At 48.6% G+C, this 20,790-nt stretch overlaps 1 protein-coding gene across 6 annotated transcripts in view; it reads left to right on the forward strand.

Moving 5' to 3' along the window:
• LOC130199019 (membrane-associated guanylate kinase, WW and PDZ domain-containing protein 3-like) overlaps nt 1-20,790 on the forward strand; it is a 42,592-nt gene that overhangs the window by 18,404 nt on the left and 3,398 nt on the right. For 4 of the 6 annotated variants that reach the window (XM_056422174.1, XM_056422179.1, XM_056422178.1 and 1 more), the window contains exons 4-20: nt 944-1,060; nt 1,305-1,424; nt 3,298-3,471; nt 3,572-3,773; nt 3,973-4,043; nt 6,314-6,481; nt 6,576-6,745; nt 6,825-6,924; nt 7,168-7,342; nt 7,831-9,142; nt 9,624-9,687; nt 9,844-10,062; nt 10,145-10,435; nt 16,069-16,263; nt 16,343-16,401; nt 16,551-16,694; nt 18,732-18,870. In XM_056422174.1, the coding sequence (XP_056278149.1) occupies nt 944-1,060; nt 1,305-1,424; nt 3,298-3,471; nt 3,572-3,773; nt 3,973-4,043; nt 6,314-6,481; nt 6,576-6,745; nt 6,825-6,924; nt 7,168-7,342; nt 7,831-9,142; nt 9,624-9,687; nt 9,844-10,062; nt 10,145-10,435; nt 16,069-16,263; nt 16,343-16,401; nt 16,551-16,694; nt 18,732-18,870 (3,720 nt within the window). The remainder of the gene's footprint in view (nt 1-943; nt 1,061-1,304; nt 1,425-3,297; nt 3,472-3,571; nt 3,774-3,972; nt 4,044-6,313; nt 6,482-6,575; nt 6,746-6,824; nt 6,925-7,167; nt 7,343-7,830; nt 9,143-9,623; nt 9,688-9,843; nt 10,063-10,144; nt 10,436-16,068; nt 16,264-16,342; nt 16,402-16,550; nt 16,695-18,731; nt 18,871-20,790) is intronic. The other 2 variants (XM_056422176.1, XM_056422175.1) reach the window with 2 other exon arrangements.

The raw sequence follows: 20,790 nt of genomic DNA on the forward strand, positions 1-20,790 counted from the left end.
CGTGCCCTCTGTCCCCCTGTAATGACATCACTATGACATCGTGCCCTCTGTAATGACATCACTATGACATCATGTTCTCTGTCCCCCTGTAATGACATCACTATGACATCGTGCCCTCTGTCCCCCTGTAATGACATCACTATGACATCGTGCCCTCTGTAATGACATCACTATGACATCATGTCCTCTGTCCCTCTGTAATGACATCACTATGACATCATGTCCTCTGTCCCTCTGTAATGACATCACTATGACATCATGTCCTCTGTCCCTCTGTAATGACATCACTATGACATCATGTCCTCTGTAATGACATCACTATGACATCGTGCCCTCTGTCCCTCTGTAATGACATCACTATGACATCATGCCCTCTGTCCCCCTGTAATGACATCACTATGACATCGTGCCCTCTGTAATGACATCACTATGACATCATGTTCTCTGTCCCTCTGTAATGACATCACTATGACATCATGTCCTCTGTCCCTCTGTAATGACATCACTATGACATCATGTCCTCTGTCCCTCTGTAATGACATCACTATGACATCATGTCCTCTGTAATGACATCACTCTGACATCGTGCCCTCTGTCCCTCTGTAATGACATCACTATGACATTGTGCCCTCTGTCCCTCTGTAATGACATTGTGCCCTCTGTCCCTCTGTAATGACATCACTATGACATCGTGTCCTCTGTCCCTCTGTAATGACATCACTATGACATCATGTCCTCTGTCCCTCTGTAATGACTTCACTATGACATCATGTTCTCTGTCCCTCTGTAATGACATCACTCTGACATCGTGCCCTCTGTCCCTCTGTAATGACATCACTATGACATCATGTCCTCTGTCCCTCTGTAATGACATCACTATGACATCATGTTCTCTGTCCCTCTGTAATGACATCACGATGACATCGTGCCCTCTGTCCCTCAGGGGCGTCCCTCTGTAAGGACCTCAGGTTGTACCTCAGTAAGTGTTTCACTCCCGGCTCCGTGGACAGTCAGTTGCAGCAGCTCATCAGAGAGAACCTGTACCTGAGAGCTGTACCCTGTAAGAGACACACACACCTGTACACACATACACACCTGTACACTAACACACATACAGACACGGTCAAAGGTCAAGGTTTCTGTGTGAAGCGTCTGTTAATGATTCCAGAAAGTGGACTACACTTGTGTTGTTGGTCACACGCAGAGTGTGTGTATGTTTCGGTCTCAGTAGAAACCATCAGAGTGAGACCTCATCTGTATTGCGCTGCCCCTCTCTGATTACATCACTGTGCCCGTCCCCACAGGTACAACCAGGCAGCCTCGGGACGGGGAGATCTCAGGTGTGGACTACAACTTCGTGTCCATCGAGGAGTTCTTCTCGCTGGAGGAGTCCGGCGCTCTGCTGGAGAGCGGCAAGTTCAAAGGTGGGAGAATCGAGCGCGCCGGCGCACTGTCCCTTTAAGGCTGCGCGGTCACGTGACGCTGTGGACGATTCGTTTACAGAGTGACATCATCTTAGACGCATCACGTAAAAACATTTTAAAAACCTGTGTTCACGTCTTAAAGAAGGCAATCATGTGCTGGAGGTCAAAGGTCAGGCCTGACCTGTCTGTGGTCCCTGGGGAATATGATTCATATTTGGGAGGAAAGAAGAGTTTAATCCTTTAATTTAACGGATTAACGAGACGGAAATAGAAACTGAACTCATACAAAATACCTTCAGATCTGGACTCTATACACTAATACATATATATTAATACATATATACTCATACATATATATTAATACATATATATACTAATAAATATTTATCAATACATATATACTAATACATATATATTAATACATATATACTAACAAATATTTATTAATACATATATATTAATACATATACACTAATACATATATACTAATACATATATATTAATACATATATATTAATAGTATTAATATATATGTATTAATATATATCTATTAGTATATATGTATGAGTATATATGTATTACTATATATGTATTAGTGTATATGTATTAATATATCTGTATAAATATATATGTATTAGTGTATATGTATTAATATATATGTATGAATATATATATATGTATAAATATATATGTATTAGTATACATGTATTAATATATATATATATATGTATTAATATATATGTATTAGTGTATATGTATTAATATATATGTATTAATATATATGTATTAAGGCATTTGCATGTGACACATACCCCCACGTTTTATACATCAAACATTCCAGAACAATCTCAGCTCTCTATATAATGAAGGACAGTTGTCCTCGCGCCGTGTTCTCTGCTCTCTGACTGACAGGCTGCTAATGAGCCTCACCTGTGAGGTGGGAGGTCCTTTGTGATTTACTGAGTGTTCATTGGTTGTTTTTTTCGCAAAACGTTGACAGACAAACGGATTGACAAATCACGTTGAAGGTTTTGTGTGACGAGTTCTTTCCGCGCCGCGTCCCCCGACACGTCGCCCCTCCGTTCCTCTGTGTCTCAGAGGGGGAGACGGGAGGAAGGAGGAGCAGGAGGAAACCCGACTGATTCATCCACGAGTTTAAACTGATTTCTGCTCCGTATTTTCGCGGAGAAATAATTGTTTTAAAAACGGAAACAGTGTTAAACCGTACTGCCGCGGTTTGACACTCAGGGGAGTGAAAAAACTTCAACGCACACCGGAAGTAAACAAAGTTGCGTTAATTGCGTTAAAATATTTTAGTGCGTTAACGCGGCCAAATTAATCGCATAGATTAACGCGTTAATGCTGACAGCCCTAATATTAATACATATATATTAATACATATACACTAATACATATATACTAATACATATATATTAATACATAGATATTAATACATATATATTAATACATATACACTAATACATATATATTTATACAGATATATTAATACATATACACTAATACATATATAGTAATACATATATACTCATACATATATACTAATAGATATATATTAATACATATATATTAAATACATATATATGGATACATATATACTAATACATATATACTAATACATATATACTAATACATAGAAACAGAAAGGAAGTAGAAACAGACAGGAAGTAGATCAAAACATGACACTTAAAGAAAATAATATATATAAAACACGAATTGGACAACTAACTGTCGGGCTGGTCTGTTGAATGAATTTGTATCTATAATTATATTTATTAATATGATTAACATTAATCTTCAAACTGTCAGAAGTACTTTTATTTATTTGTCTCCTTTTCTCGTCGTTCAATCACAGGGAACTACTACGGGACGCCCCGCCCAGTCCACATCGGCCTGGAGAGTCCACCAATCACGTACCAGGAGCACCGGAACCTGCTGAGGAACTTCAGGACGAGGAGCAAGTCTCTGAGTAACCTGGAGAAGGCCGTGGAGGAAGGAGACAACAGCGAGGAGGACAGCGGCCTGTCAGGTAGAGCACAGATCCTGCGTCACCGACGGACGCTCCACTCGGCTCAATAACTGAAGCCGATCGGCTTTGTCATTAAAGACTCACTCTCTGTCTGTCACAGCAGGTTCGGCTGGAGTCCCGCCCACCATCCTGCCTTTCAGCCAATCGTGGGAGTCGGCGGTGGGGAATCGGGAGGGAACGGAGAATGGAGGAGCAGGAAGAGGAGGAAGAGGAGGAGGAGCAGGAGGAGCAGGAGGAGGAGGTCAGCTGCCTGAAAACTGGGAGCTGGCCTTCAGTGACTCAGGAGAGCCGTATTACATCAAGTGAGTCGTGATGCTGATTATTGATCCATTACAAATATCAATAATCAGCTGATTTCCAACATCACCAAGAATTCATTCTGACTGTCGATGTGTTTGTATTAGACTAATGATGATGATGATGGTTATGGTGATGATGATGATGGTGATGGTGATGAAGGTGATGATGAGGATGGTGATGATGATGATGTCACTCTTTCAGTCATCACTCAAAGATGACCAGCTGGCTGGATCCTCGAACTCAGAGCAAAGAGACAACTCCCTTTACAGAACGTGAGTCTGATCGATTATTTGATTGATTTATTCTCTGTCTGCTGTTTCTTAGTTAGTTTAAATACAACTTTTTTGGAACTCAATTATTTTAATTAGTAATTAGTAATTAATAATATAGTAATTAGTCCTCTCCTGTCCTCACCTCACCTGTTGTCTCCTGTCCTCTCATGTCCTCTCCTGTCCTCTCCTGTCCTCATGTCCTCTCCTCTCATGTCCTCTCCTGTCCTCTCATGTCCTCTCCTGTCCTCTCATGTCCTCTCATGTCCTCTCATGTCCTCTCCTGTCCTCTCATGTCCTCTCCTGTCCTCTCATGTCCTCTCATGTCCTCTCCTGTCCTCTCATGTCCTCTCATGTCCTCTCCTGTCCTCTCCTGTCCTCTCATGTCCTCTCCTGTCCTCTCCTGTCCTCTCATGTCCTCTCCTGTCCTCTCCTGTCCTCTCCTGTCCTCTCATGTCCTCTCCTGTCCTCTCCTGTCCTCTCATGTCCTCTCCTGTCCTCTCATGTCCTCTCCTGTCCTCCTGTCCTCTCCTGTCCTCTCATGTCCTCTCATGTCCTCTCCTGTCCTCTCATGTCCTCTCCTATCCTCTCATGTCCTCTCCTGTCCTCTCCTGTCCTCTCATGTCCTCTCCTGTCCTCTCCTGTCCTCTCATGTCCTCTCCTGTCCTCTCATGTCCTCTCCTATCCTCTCATGTCCTCTCCTATCCTCTCATGTCCTCTCATGTCCTCATGTCCTCTCCTATCCTCTCATGTCCTCTCCTATCCTCTCATGTCCTCTCATGTCCTCTCCTGTCCTCCTGTCCTCTCCTGTCCTCTCATGTCCTCTCCTGTCCTCTCCTGTCCTCTCATGTCCTCTCCTGTCCTCTCCTGTCCTCTCATGTCCTCTCCTGTCCTCTCATGTCCTCTCCTGTCCTCTCCTCTCATGTCCTCTCATGTCCTCTCCTGTCCTCTCCTGTCCTCTCATGTCCTCTCATGTCCTCTCCTGTCCTCTCATGTCCTCTCCTGTCCTCTCCTGTCCTCTCATGTCCTCTCCTGTCCTCTCATGTCCTCTCATGTCCTCTCCTATCCTCTCATGTCCTCTCCTGTCCTCTCCTGTCCTCTCATGTCCTCTCCTGTCCTCTCCTGTCCTCTCATGTCCTCTCCTGTCCTCCTCTCCTATCCTCTCATGTCCTCTCCTGTCCTCTCCTGTCCTCTCATGTCCTCTCCTGTCCTCTCCTGTCCTCTCATGTCCTCTCCTATCCTCTCATGTCCTCTCCTGTCCTCTCCTGTCCTCTCATGTCCTCTCCTGTCCTCTCATGTCCTCTCCTGTCCTCTCATGTCCTCTCCTGTCCTCTCATGTCCTCTCCTATCCTCTCATGTCCTCTCCTATCCTCTCCTATCCTCTCATGTCCTCTCCTGTCCTCTCCTGTCCTCTCCTGTCCTCTCCTGTCCTCTCATGTCCTCTCCTGTCCTCTCATGTCCTCTCCTATCCTCTCATGTCCTCTCCTATCCTCTCATGTCCTCTCATGTCCTCTCCTATCCTCTCATGTCCTCTCCTATCCTCTCATGTCCTCTCATGTCCTCTCCTATCCTCTCATGTCCTCTCATGTCCTCTCTCATGTCCTCTCCTGTCCTCTCATGTCCTCTCCTGTCCTCTCCTGTCCTCTCCTCTCATGTCCTCTCCTATCCTCTCATGTCCTCTCCTGTCCTCTCCTCTCATGTCCTCTCCTATCCTCTCATGTCCTCTCATGTCCTCTCATGTCCTCTCCTGTCCTCTCATGTCCTCACCTGTCCTCTCCTGTCCTCTCATGTCCTCTCATGTCCTCTCATGTCCTCTCATGTCCTCTCCTGTCCTCTCATGTCCTCTCATGTCCTCTCCTGTCCTCTCATGTCCTCTCATGTCCTCTCCTGTCCTCTCATGTCCTCTCCTGTCCTCTCATGTCCTCTCATGTCCTCTCCTGTCCTCTCATGTCCTCTCATGTCCTCTCCTGTCCTCTCCTGTCCTCTCCTGTCCTCTCATGTCCTCTCCTGTCCTCTCATGTCCTCTCATGTCCTCTCCTGTCCTCTCATGTCCTCTCCTATCCTCTCATGTCCTCTCATGTCCTCTCATGTCCTCTCATGTCCTCTCCTGTCCTCTCATGTCCTCACCTGTCCTCTCCTGTCCTCTCATGTCCTCTCCTGTCCTCTCATGTCCTCTCATGTCCTCTCCTGTCCTCTCATGTCCTCTCATGTCCTCTCATGTCCTCTCCTGTCCTCTCATGTCCTCTCCTGTCCTCTCCTGTCCTCTGTCCCAGTCCCAGAGTTCAGCGAGCAGCCCGGCCAGCTGAAGGGTTACTCCATCCACACGCGGCTGTCTAAAGGCCCTCGAGGCTTCGGCTTCAACATCGTTGGAGGAAGTCGACCCAGAGAGTTCCTCCAGGTGTACAGTGTCACACCTGGAGGGCCCCCAGCTCTAAGCACAGGTACTGATACTGTACGTACTGCTGATACTACTGACTACTGATCATACTACTGCCTCTAAAGACTGCCTGTGTGTGCTGGTCTGTGGTCCTCCAGCGGACATCCTGGTCTACATCAACGACGGCTGTGTGCTGGGCCGCTCTCACAAGGAGGTGGTGGAGCTGCTGAAGGCGGTGCCGATGGGCCAGAGCGTGGACGTGGTGCTGAGGAGAGGCTACCCGATGCTCTACAGCCCGGACGGGTGTCCCAAGCAGAGCCTGGAGACGGTGCGGTATTTATTGTGTCTTCAACAGTGACCCCGTGGAGACACCGGGCTTGTGTCTGATTTCTTGACCTCTATAACAGCCGCAGACTCCCAGCGAGCCCCCCTACCCCCCCAACGCGAACCGCGGGCCGACACACCTCACCTTCAGCCGGACGCTGGATGCCAACGGCAGCACGCCCGGTCAGAAAGATGAGGCTTCAGCCAGAAGCTCCTCGTTGGAGGGTTTAATATTAGTATCTTACAATCCATCACATATCCAGTCAATCAGCTACTTCCGGTCTCGATATTCAAGCTTCTGCTTTATTTTATGTCTTCAGAGACTAAAACACATCTGTTTATCCACCAATCATCTTTAACTTCACTCTGGGGATCATCGATCAGCTGTCTGTCTGTAGGTAATAACTCCTTCCCTCTGAAATCTAGGGCCAAGCCGAACTCCGCCATCCTACGCCGCTCAGCCAATGACAAATGGGCTGACGGACCCGCCGACACCCACTCCCTCTGACCCTCCATTGGGTCCACCACCCACCCCAGAGAGGACAGCAGCCATCAATCACAGTGACTCCGATGGCGGCCTGTCAAATGTTGGAACACGCAGGTGGGAGGAGCTTCTGTGTTAGCATTAGCAGTGTGTAGCAGTTGTTTGTAAACAAGGTCGTTCTACCGCCAAAGCTTTAATGCAGACGACCGATTGCAGGTTGACAGCGAAGGTTTCTCTGAATCAAGGACGGTGGGTTCTGGAGTTCCTCAGGGAAGCTGCCTGGGGCCACTTCTCTCTTGCAACCAGTCATGTTTAGCTTGAACCAATCAGAAGGTGTGCTTGAGGTTGGGATGAGAGGTTAACTTTAATGTTTGTCCAAGTCATGTGTGCATGAAGAGCTATTTCTGTAATAACCTGTGCGACCTCATACCGCCCACAGAGCTTCGATTGGTTGACTACACAAGCTCTAATTGTCTCTCTGAACGACGCTTTACTCTCAGGAACCAGAGTATCAATAGTAGCCTCAGTAGTCGTTGGCATAAGTGTGAAATGATAAATAAACATTTAATTTGTATAACAATTCTGTTTTCTGCTCCTCCTTGCAGGTCTTCTCTGATTCGCTACAACAGCAGCACCCTCCCCACCTTCTCCTCCTCCTCCCTCCTCCAGCATCAGAGCTCCAAGTCTTCAGAAAGCGATCTTTCTACGTCAACGCTCCCCATGTCCTCCTCCACGCTCCCCATGTCCTCCTCCTCCACGCTCCCCATGTCCTCCTCCTCCACGCTCCCCATGTCCTCCTCCTCCACGCTCCCCATGTCCTCCTCCACGCTCCCCATGTCCTCCTCCATGCTCCCCATGTCCTCCTCCACGCTCCCCATGTCCTCCTCCACGCTCCTCATGTCCTCCTCCTCCACGCTCCCCATGTCCTCCTCCACGCTCCTCATGTCCTCCTCCACGCTCCCCATGTCCTCCTCCACGCTCCCCATGTCCTCCTCCATGCTCCCCATGTCCTCCTCCACGCTCCCCATGTCCTCCTCCACGCTCCTCATGTCCTCCTCCTCCACGCTCCCCATGTCCTCCTCCACGCTCCCCATGTCCTCCTCCTCCACGCTCCCCATGTCCTCCTCCTCCACGCTCCCCATGTCCTCATCCTCCACGCTCCCCATGTCCTCCTCCACGCTCCTCATGTCCTCATCCTCCACGCTCCCCATGTCCTCATCCTCCACGCTCCTCATGTCCTCCTCCTCCACGCTCCCCATGTCCTCCTCCACGCTCCTCATGTCCTCCTCCTCCACGCTCCCCATGTCCTCCTCCACGCTCCCCATGTCCTCATCCTCCACGCTCCCCATGTCCTCATCCTCCACGCTCCCCATGTCCTCCTCCTCCACGCTCCTCATGTCCTCCTCCTCCACGCTCCCCATGAGCTCCTCGTCCTCTCACACGCTGTTCAAACTGCACATCTCTCAGCCGGCGACGGGCCTCCTACAAACCTCTACCAGCCCCACTGCCGCGAACACACCCACCTCCTCCTCACCTCCTGGTGCTCCTGTGCAGCGCCCACCGATGCCCCAGACTTCCCTCGCCCCGACCCCACCCAGAGACGTCCCATCCTGCGGCTTCAACGGCTGTCCAGCCAATCACCAAGTGCCCTCCCCAGCCTCCAGAGGAAACCCTGGGCTGGTGCTCCCCCTCGGGGCAGGGCCGCCAGGAGGAGCTCCTCCTCCAGAACTGGTACCGGTGGCCCTCGGGCGCAGTGAGAGCGGGGGGCTGGGATTCAGCGTAATGGCGGGGGGTCAAGGAGGTCAGCTGGCGGTGGTGAGGCGGGTCTGGGATCGTAGGCACTGCCCCTCGCTACAGACGGGGGACACTATAGTGAAGATCAACGGGGCGGACGTACAGAGCCTTAGCCTCTCTCAGGTAAGACATGGACAAACTAGGAGGTACTAGTGGTTCAACCAGATCTGATGTCTGGGCCTTCTCCTCCATCCTACTTCCTCCCTGATTCTTAGTAACAACGCCATGAATCCTACGAATGTGGACAGAGGAGCACATTTTTACGACTGTGTCTTCTGGTCTGTGGTCCTCAAGTGGAAATTCAAGTCTCAGCTATGTGCTGGGTCTCTCTCCTAAAGAGGCGGTGGACATGCTGACGTCTGTGAAAGGTTGAACCTCTCTAAACTTCCCTGGGTCGAACTGCTGGGTGGCTCTTATGTGCCGAGTCTTGGAGAATGTTCGATGGCTCATTATCTGGCGTCCCGTGTTAGAAGATAAGAAGAGGAGATGTCTTTTCCTGAGCTGGTTTCTGGAGACTCCTCACTTCTGAAACAGGTTCTAATGTTGGGGATACCTGTTGCATTTGAGTTTCTATACACAACCATTGGTGCATTTCTGTCCTCAGGTCCAGAGAGTCCTGCAAGAACACACCAAACAGGGAGAGGTGGTACTCCTGGTCTACAGAGGAGGTACATGGCGTGAACCCAATACTCTGACCCATTCATTGACGATTATCAGGTCTAGCTCCTGAATTTACTCACTTTGATGACAGGACACCAATAACAGCTCGGGTCGTGTTTCAGGTGAACCGGCGATCACAATGAATACCTTTCTCCCTCCGACAGGTCCCATGTCGTCCCCAGTCGTCACCCCCAACCTCTACAAGCCCGTGCCCTCCCCACACAGCCTGGCCACTCCCTCTTCCTCCCAACCCCCGCCTTTAGCCGACTTGCCTTCCCCGTCCGCGGGTGCCTTGGTGGGGGGCGTACCCCCACTGAACCATGCTGGCTTGGTCCTTGATAGTCCCCAGGAGGGGCACCTACCAGCCCCAGGGACCCACCAAGGTAACTGCCCTGATCGAGTACTCCTTGTGTCTCCTCCTTGTCCTACTGTCTCCAACAGTCTGACTCCTCCTTGTCGTTCCAGGAGCCACTCCTGCCCAGACTCCAAACGGGCTGCCAGCCTTGGCCCTCATCCAGAGCACCAGTTTCCTGGACTCCGTTCCCGTGACGCTGACCTTGGAGCCACGTGATCTGCTGGGAGTCGAGGAGAGCGCCGGTGGGCCTCCTCCCTTCAGAGGGGGAGTTGGGGGAGGAGCACTGGGAGCAATAGCCAAGGACGGAAGAGGAGGAGCAAAGACGGTGGAGGTGGATCTGAGGAGGCGGGCCGGAGAAGGTTTTGGATTTGTCATCGCCTCTCAGGAAGTGACCAATGGGGGTGAGTCCCCGTGAATCTCTTCATTTTATTTCAAAGCTGAAATGTTGCATCCTAGAGATACCAAAAGAGGAACTACCACTGATTCCAACAGTATTAATCCAACATCTGTGTTTTATGACTCTGAGTACTACTTTTGATTCAGTTGAAAATACTTGTGGATTGTTTAGGAGTATCTGAGGGTTTAAACTCGTCCTGTTCAGACCTGGACAGGTGGAGGACCTGGGTCGTTGTTCTGTCTCTCTGCACTATGATGCACTCTGCAGTCTGTAGGGGGCGCTGACGTCTCTCTGCACTGTAATGCACTCGGTATCTTGTCGAGGGCGCTAACGTCTCTCTGCGCTGTAATGCACTCTGCAGACTGTAGGGGGCGCTAACGTCTCTCTGCTCTGTAATGCACTCGGTATTCTGTAGGGGGCGCTGACGTCTCTTTGGGTTGTAATGTACTATGCAGCCTGTAGGGGGCGCTGATGTCTCTTTGGGTTATAATGCACTCTGCAGCCTGTAGGGGGCGCTGACGTCTCTCTGCACTGTAATGCACTCGGTATTCTGTAGGGGGCGCTGACGTCTCTTTGGGTTGTAATGTACTATGCAGCCTGTAGGGGGCGCTGACGTCTCTTTGGGTTATAATGCACTCTGCAGCCTGTAGGGGGCGCTGACGTCTCTCTGCACTGTAATGCACTCGGTATTCTGTAGGGGGCGCTGACGTCTCTTTGGGTTGTAATGTACTATGCAGCCTGTAGGGGGCGCTGATGTCTCTTTGGGTTATAATGCACTCTGCAGCCTGTAGGGGGCGCTGACGTCTCTCTGCTCTGTAATGCACTCGGTATTCTGTAGGGGGCGCTGACGTCTCTTTGGGTTGTAATGTACTATGCAGCCTGTAGGGGGCGCTGATGTCTCTTTGGGTTATAATGCACTCTGCAGCCTGTAGGGTGCGCTAACGTCTCTCTGCTCTGTAATGCACTCGGTATTCTGTAGGGGGCGCTGACGTCTCTTTGGGTTGTAATGTACTATGCAGCCTGTAGGGGGCGCTGACGTCTCTTTGGGTTATAATGCACTCTGCAGCCTGTAGGGGGCGCTGACGTCTCTCTGCTCTGTAATGCACTCGGTATTCTGTAGGGGGCGCTGACATCTCTTTGGGTTGTAATGTACTATGCAGCCTGTAGGGGGCGCTGATGTCTCTTTGGGTTATAATGCACTCTGCAGCCTGTAGGGTGCGCTAACGTCTCTCTGCTCTGTAATGCACTCGGTATTCTGTAGGGGGCGCTGACGTCTCTTTGGGTTGTAATGTACTATGCAGCCTGTAGGGGGCGCTGACGTCTCTTTGGGTTATAATGCACTCTGCAGCCTGTAGGGGGCGCTGACATCTCTCTGCTCTGTAATGCACTCGGTATTCTGTAGGGGGCGCTGACGTCTCTTTGGGTTGTAATGTACTATGCAGCCTGTAGGGGGCGCTGATGTCTCTTTGGGTTATAATGCACTCTGCAGCCTGTAGGGGGCGCTGACGTCTCTTTGGGTTATAATGCACTCTGCAGCCTGTAGGGGGCGCTGACGTCTCTCTGCTCTGTAATGCACTCGGTATTCTGTAGGGGGCGCTGACGTCTCTTTGGGTTGTAATGTACTATGCAGCCTGTAGGGGGCGCTGACGTCTCTTTGGGTTATAATGCACTCTGCAGCCTGTAGGGGGCGCTGACGTCTCTCTGCACTGTAATGCACTCTGCAGCCTGTAGGGGGCGCTAACGTCTCTCTGCGCTCTACAGCTGAGCTTCTGTGTTTGTTCCACTGATTTCAATTCAATTCAGTTTATTTGTATAGCCCAATTTCACAAATTACAAATTTGTCTCGGAGTGCTTTACAATCTGAACACATAGACATCCCTGCCCCAAAACCTCACATCGGACCAGGAAAAACTCCCAAATAACCCTTCAGGGGGAAAAAAGGGAAGAAACCTTCAGGAGAGCAACAGAGGAGGATCCCTCTCCAGGATGGACAGACCAATAGATGTCATGTGACCAGAAGGACAGATTTAGAGTTAAAATACATTCAATGAATGTGACAGAGTGTATGAATAGTTCATAGTAGGCATATTCCAAAGAGGAAGGTCTTCAGTCTACTCTTAAATGAGGTGACTGTGTCTGCCTCCCGGACTGAAATTGGAAGCTGGTTCCATAAAAGAGGAGCTTGATAACTAAAGGCTCTGGCTCCCATTCTACTTTTTAAGACTAGGAACTACAAGTAGTCCTGCATTTAGTGAGCGCAGCTCTCTAGTGGGGCAATATGGTACTACAAGCTCCTTAAGATATGATGGTGCATCACCAATCAAGGCTTTGTACCTTAAGAGAAGAATTTTAAAAGTGATTCTTGATTTTACTGGGAGCCAGTGCAGAGCAGCTAGTGCAGGAGTGATGTGATCTCTTTTCTTAGTTTTAGTGAGAACACGAGCTGCAGCATTCTGGATCAACTGGAGGGACCTAAGAGACTTATTAGAGCAGCCTGATAATAAGGAGTTGCAGTAATCCAGTCTCGAAGTAACGAACGCGTGAACCAATTTTTCGGCATCTTTTTGAGACAAGATGTGCCTGATTTTTGAAATATTACGTAGATGAAAGAATGCAGTCCTTGAGATTTGCTTTACGTGGGAGTTAAAGGACAAGTCCCGATCAAAGATAAAAGCCAAGATTCTTTACAGTGGTGTTGGATGCTAGGGCAATGCCGTCTACAGAAACCACATCACCAGATAATTGATCTCTGAGGTGCTCAGGGCCGATTAAAATTACTTCGGTTTTGTCTGAGTTTAACATCAAGAAGTTGCAGGTCATCCATGTTTTTATGTCTTTAAGACATGCTTGAATTTTACCGAGTTGGTTGCTCTCCTCTGGTTTTATCGATAGATATAGTTGAGTATCATCTGCATAGCAATGAAAGTTTATGGAGTGTTTCCTGATAATATTGCCCAGAGGAAGCATGTATAAGGTAAATAAAATTGGTCCAAGCACAGAACCTTGTGGAACTCCGTGATTAACGTTGGTGGTAATCGAGGCGTCATCGTTTACAAATACAAACTGAGATCGATCTGATAAATAGGATTTAAACCAAATTAGTGCCGTGCCTGAAATGCCAATCGACTGCTCCAGTCTCTGTAACAGGATGTCATGGTCAATGGTGTCGAATGCAGCACTAAGGTCTAACAAGACCAGTACAGAGATGAGTCCTCTATCAGGACTAAGGTCTAACAAGACCAGTACAGAGAGGAGTCCTCTATCAGCACTAAGGTCTAACAAGACCAGGACAGAGAGGAGTCCTCTATCAGCAATAAGGTCTAACAAGACCAGGACAGAGAGGAGTCCTTTATCTGCTGCCATTAAGAGGTCATTTGTAATTTTCACCAGTGCCGTCTCGGTGCTGTGGTGTTTTCTAAATCCTGATTGAAATTTCTCAAATAATCTATTATGATGTAGAAAGTCGCACAACTGATTTGCGACCACTTTCTCAAGGATCTTGGAGAGGAAAGGGAGGTTAGAGATCGGTCTGTAGTTAGCCAACACCTCTGGATCCAGAGTGGGCTTCTTCAGGAGAGGTTTAATAACAGCCACTTTGAAGGAGTGTGGTACGTGGCCTGTTAGCAGAGACACATTGATAATATCTAATAGAGAGCCGCCAATTAAAGGCAAAACGTCTTTAAGCAGCCTCGTCGGGATGGGGTCCAAGAGACAGGTAGACGTGTTCGAAGTAGAAACTGCGTTCAGCCGGAAGGAGCGACCTGGTTTACATAACAGTTAAAGAGACCTCAAACGCATCGCCTCCTCTGAAACATGAACAATAATCTCTTCTGTTAATGCGTGTGTGTGTGTGTGTGTCTGTGTGTATCTGTGTGTGTGTGTTATTTGCTCTACTGGCCACGCCCCCTGCCTCCCAGCTGTCTCTCTTTCCCTGCAGATCATACTCCTAGTCTAGTCTCTCTCCTACGCTTCCAGAGGCAAGACCTGTCTCACAGACAGACCGACAGACAGACAGACAGACAGACAGACAGACAGACAGAGAGACAGACAGTTTTTTTATTTTTCGGTTCTCTTGTTTGTGGTCTGTTCATCATGTTGGAGCGACTGCAGTCGGCTTTGAAAAGTGTGATGGACTCCAAACGTAAGTCGTTTAGCTTGTGTGTGTGTGTGTGTGTGTGTACAGGGGTTTAATAAAAACCTGATGTACAAATGGGTCGGTTTGTTGGTTATTGTGATGTTTCCTGCTCTCCGTAGCGACAGTGAAGGCATCTCTCATTTTATTTATTTCAAAGAGTTGAGGCGTTCGCTGTTTGGGGGGAAAGCAGGGATTCAGAGTACTCAGGTTCTGTCTGCTTTCACATGATTCCTCCGGTGGACAGGTGGAGGTGATAAACAAGACACAAAGAAGAACACACGTTCTGCTTTGAGGTCAAAACCCTGTTGCCCACGTTACCCACAATGCACCTCTGTCTCTGGAAGTAGATTGGGAGGTGAAGCAGAGATGAACAGTGAGATAAAGTTCTAATACATTAAATACTTTATATAGTATAACAACCTGGAGACAATCAATACTTTATGTACTATAAACACCTGGAGACAATAAATACTTAATATACTATAAACACCTCGAGACAATAAATACTTAATATACTATAAACACCTGGAGACAATAAATACTTTTACTTCTAACTTCTTACTCTACTAACATAAGATTCATTACTTGCTAGTAAACATAGTTTATCTTCAGTGGAAAGTCATTTCTTCTCTTATCTTCCTCCTCCTCCTCCTCTCAGGAATGTCTGCATAGTTTCTCCTCCCAGAATCACAGTAGTGTTGAAGTGAGCTGAGCAGCAGCTGGTTTCACCGTCAAGGGCTCAAGTGTTGACTCTGGGTTGAAGGGTTAAAGGGTTACAGGGATAAAGGGCTAAATGGTTACAGGTTAAAGGGCTACAGGTTAAATGGTTACAGGTTAAATGGTTACAGGTTAAAGGGTTACAGGTTAAAGCGTTAAATGGTTACAGGTTAAAGGGCTAAATGGTTACAGGTTAAAGGGCTACAGGTTAAAGGGTTACAGGTTAAATGGTTACAGGTTAAATGGTTACAGGTTAAAGGGTTACAGGTTAAAGGGTTAAAGGGCTACAGGTTAAAGGGTTAAAGGGGTTATTTTGGTAGTTCCTTACCATTATATAATACTACATCTGCTCTTATTTTGGTAGGTCATCACCAGTATATAATACTACCTCTGCTCTTATTTTGGTAGGTCATCACCAGTATATAATACTACCTCTGCTCTTATTTTGGTAGTTCCTCACCAATATATAATACTACATCTGCTCTTATTTTGGTAGGTCATCACCAGTATATAATACTACCTCTGCTCTTATTTTGGTAGTTCTTCACGAGTATATAATATACCCCTGCCCTTATTTTGGTAGTTCCTCACCAGTCTATAATACTAACCCTGCTCTTATTTAGGTAGTTCCTCACCAGTATATAAAACTACCTCTGCTCTTATTTTGGTAGTTCCTCACCATTATATAATACTACCTCTGCTCTTATTTTGGTAGTTCCTCACCATTATATAATACTACCCCTGCTCTTATTTTGGTAGTTCACCAGTGTCTCCCCCCCGTGCAGCCCCCTCCCTGGTGTCCCACCGGTTCGTGACCGTGCGCCGTGGCAGCCCCGCGGCGCGCAGCGAGCAGATCCAGCCTGGAGACCAGCTGGAGGCCGTGGAGGGCCGCGGGGTCGGAGGCCTGCAGCACCGAGACCTGGCCCAGATCCTGAGGAGGGCCGGCAACACCCTGAGACTGAGCATCACCCCCCGGCACCGTACGCACACACACACACACATATTTATATATATGTATGTATAAATACTATATCATGATCTAAATGTTCGTCTCCTCAGACCCGTCCTCTGTGTTGGGAGCAGAGCTGGACATGAAGTCGTCCAGAGGGAGGTCAAAGGTCAGTGACTAGTACTAGCGCCAGTAAACACCTTAGTACTAGCATCAGTATACAGTAGTTCAGTATGAGTAGTACTACTGGTAGTAGTAGTAGTACTAACACAAGTCCTAATATCAGTAGTACTTTTACCGTCTCTCTCTCTCTGTCAGGAGTCCAGGTTCTACAACGTGGATCTGGATCGAGGTCCAACCGGGTTCGGGTTCTCTCTGAGGGGGGGCAGCGAGTACAACATGGGGCTCTATGTCCTGGGTCTGATGGAGGGGGGGCCGGCCCAGAGGAGCAACAAGATCCAGGTACCACACACACACACAGACACACCTGGTATACCTGGTCTACCTGGTCTACCTGGTCTACCTAGTCTACTTGGTCTACCTGGTCTACCTGGTCTACCTGGTGTACCTAGTCTACCTGGTCTACCTAGTCTACCTGGTCTACCTAGTCTACCTGGTGTGCCTGGTCTACCTGGTGTACCTGGTCTACCTAGTCTACCTGGTGTACCTGGTGTACCTGGTCTACCTGGTGTACCTAGTCTACCTGGTGTACCTGGTCTACCTAGTCTACCTGGTCTACCTAGTCTACCTGGTGTACCTGGTGTACCTGGTCTACCTGGTGTACCTGGTCTAACTGGTCTACCTGGTGTACCTGGTCTACCTAGTCTACCTGGTCTACCTGGTGTACCTGGTCTAACTGGTCTACCTGGTGTACCTGGTCTACCTGGTCTACCTGGTGTACCTGGTCTACCTGGTCTAACTGGTCTACCTGGTGTACCTGGTCTACCTAGTCTACCTGGTCTACCTGGTGTACCTGGTCTGCCTGGTCTACCTGGTGTACCTGGTGTACCTGGTGTACCTGGTCTACCTGGTCTACCTGGTGTACCTGGTGTACCTGGTGTACCTGGTGTACCTGGTCTACCTAGTCTACCTGGTCTACCTGGTGTACCTGGTGTACCTGGTGTACCTGGTCTACCTAGTCTACCTGGTCTACCTGGTGTACCTGGTCTACCTAGTCTACCTGGTCTACCTGGTGTACCTGGTGTACCTGGTCTACCTAGTCTACCTGGTCTACCTGGTGTACCTGGTCTACCTGGTCTACCTAGTCTACCTGGTCTACCTGGTGTATCTGGTCTACCTAGTCTACCTGGTCTACCTGGTGTACCTGGTGTACCTGGTCTACCTGTTGTACCTGGTCTACCTGGTCTACCTGGCCTACCTGGTGTACTTGGTCTACCTGGCCTACCTGGTCTACCTGGTCTACCTGGTCTACTTGGTCTACCTGGTCTACTTGGTCTACCTGGTCTACCTGGTCTACTTGGTCTACCTGGCCTACCTGGTCTACCTGGTGTACCTGGTCTACTTGGTCTACCTGGTCTACCTGGTCTACCTGGTGTACCAGGTGTACCTGGTCTACTTGGTCTACCTGGTGTACCTGGTGTACCTGGTCTACTTGGTCTACATGGTGTACCTGGTATACCTGGTCTACTTGGTCTACCTGGTCTACCTGGTGTACCTGGTCTACTTGGTCTACCTGGTGTACCTGGTCTACTTGGTCTACCTGGTGTACCTGGTCTACTTGGTCTACCTGGTGTACCTGGTCTACTTGGTCTACCTGGTCTACCTGGTGTACTTGGTCTACCTGGTGTACCTGGTCTACCTGGTGTACCTGGTATACTTGGTCTACTTGGTCTACCTGGTCTACCTGGTGTACCTGGTCTACTTGGTCTACCTGGTCTACTTGGTCTACTTGGTCTACCTGGTCTACTTGGTCTACCTGGTCTACCTGGTCTACTTGGTCTACCTGGTCTACCTGGTCTACCTGGTCTACCTGGTCTACTTGGTCTACCTGGTGTACCTGGTCTACTTGGTCTACCTGGTGTACCTGGTGTACCTGGTCTACTTGGTCTACCTGGTGTACCTGGTGTACCTGGTCTACTTGGTCTACCTGGTGTACCTGGTATACCTGGTCTACTTGGTCTACCTGGTCTACCTGGTCTACCTGGTGTACCTGGTCTACTTGGTCTACCTGGTGTACCTGGTCTACTTGGTCTACCTGGTGTACCTGGTCTACTTGGTCTACCTGGTGTACCTGGTCTACTTGGTCTACCTGGTCTACCTGGTGTACTTGGTCTACCTGGTGTACCTGGTCTACCTGGTGTACCTGGTATACTTGGTCTACTTGGTCTACCTGGTCTACCTGGTGTACCTGGTCTACCTGGTCTACCTGGTCTACCTGGTCTACCTGGTCTACTTGGTCTACCTGGTCTACCTGGTCTACCTGGTGTACCTGGTCTACCTGGTCTACCTGGTCTACCTGGTCTACCTCTGCTGTCTCAGGTGTCGGACCAGCTGGTGGAAATAAATGGAGACAGTACGTCAGGGATGACTCACAGTCAAGCTGTGGAGCAGATCAGGAGAGGAGGACACCGGATCCACCTGGTCCTCAAGAAGGGGAACGGATACGTGCCCGACTATGGTGAGACACCTGTAACACCTGACCACACAGGTAACATGTAACACCTATAACACCTGACCACACAGGTAACATGTAACACCTGTAACACCTGACCACACAGGTAACATGTAACACCTATAACACCTGACCACACAGGTAACATGTAACACCTGTAACACCTGACCACACAGGTAACATGTAACACCTATAACACCTGACCACACAGGTAACATGTAACACCTGTAACACCTGACCACACAGGTAACATGTGACACCTGTAACACCTGACCACACAGGTAACATGTAACACCTATAACACCTAACCACACAGGTAACATGTAACACCTGACCACACAGGTAACATGTAACACCTGACCACACAGGTAACATGTGACACCTGTAACACCTGACCACACAGGTAACATGTAACACCTGTAACACCTGACCACACAGGTAACATGTGACACCTGTAACACCTGACCACACAGGTAACATGTGACACCTGTAACACCTGACCACACAGGTAACATGTGACACCTGTAACACCTGACCACACAGGTAACATGTAACACCTATAACACCTGACCACACAGGTAACATGTAACACCTGACCACACAGGTAACATGTAACACCTGTAACACCTGACCACACAGGTAACATGTAACACCTGACCACACAGGTAACATGTGACACCTGTAACACCTGACCACACAGGTAACATGTGACACCTATAATACCTGACCACACAGGTAACATGTAACACCTGACCACACAGGTAACATGTGACACCTGTAACACCTGACCACACAGGTAACATGTGACACCTGTAACACCTGACCACACAGGTAACATGTGACACCTGTAACACCTGACCACACAGGTAACATGTGACACCTATAATACCTGACCACACAGGTAACATGTAACACCTGACCACACAGGTAACATGTGACACCTGTAACACCTGACCACACAGGTAACATGTGACACCTGACCACACAGGTAACATGTAACACCTGTAACACCTGACCACACAGGTAACATGTAACACCTGTAACACCTGACCACACAGGTAACATGTGACACCTGTAACACCTGACCACACAGGTAACATGTAACACCTGTAACACCTGACCACACAGGTAACATGTAACACCTGACCACACAGGTAACATGTAACACCTGTAACACCTGACCACACAGGTAACATGTGACACCTGTAACACCTGACCACACAGGTAACATGTAACACCTGACCACACAGGTAACATGTAACACCTGTAACACCTGACCACACAGGTAACATGTAACACCTGTAACACCTGACCACACAGGTAACATGTAACACCTGACCACACAGGTAACATGTAACACCTGTAACACCTGACCACGCAGGTAACATGTAACACCTGTAACACCTGACCACACAGGTAACATGTGACACCTGTAACACCTGACCACACAGGTAACATGTAACACCTGTAACACCTGACCACACAGGTAACATGTAACACCTGTAACACCTGACCACACAGGTAACATGTAACACCTGTAACACCTGACCACACAGGTAACATGTAACACCTGACCACACAGGTAACATGTAACACCTGACCACACAGGTAACATGTAACACCTGTAACACCTGACCACACAGGTAACATGTAACACCTGACCACACAGGTAACATGTGACACCTGTAACACCTGACCACACAGGTAACATGTGACACCTGTAACACCTGACCACACAGGTAAATTGTAACACCTGACCACACAGGTAACATGTGACACCTATAATACCTGACCACACAGGTAACATGTAACACCTGACCACACAGGTAACATGTGACACCTGTAACACCTGACCACACAGGTAACATGTGACACCTGACTACAAAGGTAACATGTAACACCTGTAACACCTAACCACACAGGTAA

The sequence above is a fragment of the Pseudoliparis swirei genome, chromosome 9 (assembly GCF_029220125.1).
Source record: "Pseudoliparis swirei isolate HS2019 ecotype Mariana Trench chromosome 9, NWPU_hadal_v1, whole genome shotgun sequence".
Taxonomy (NCBI): Eukaryota; Metazoa; Chordata; class Actinopteri; order Perciformes; family Liparidae; genus Pseudoliparis; species Pseudoliparis swirei.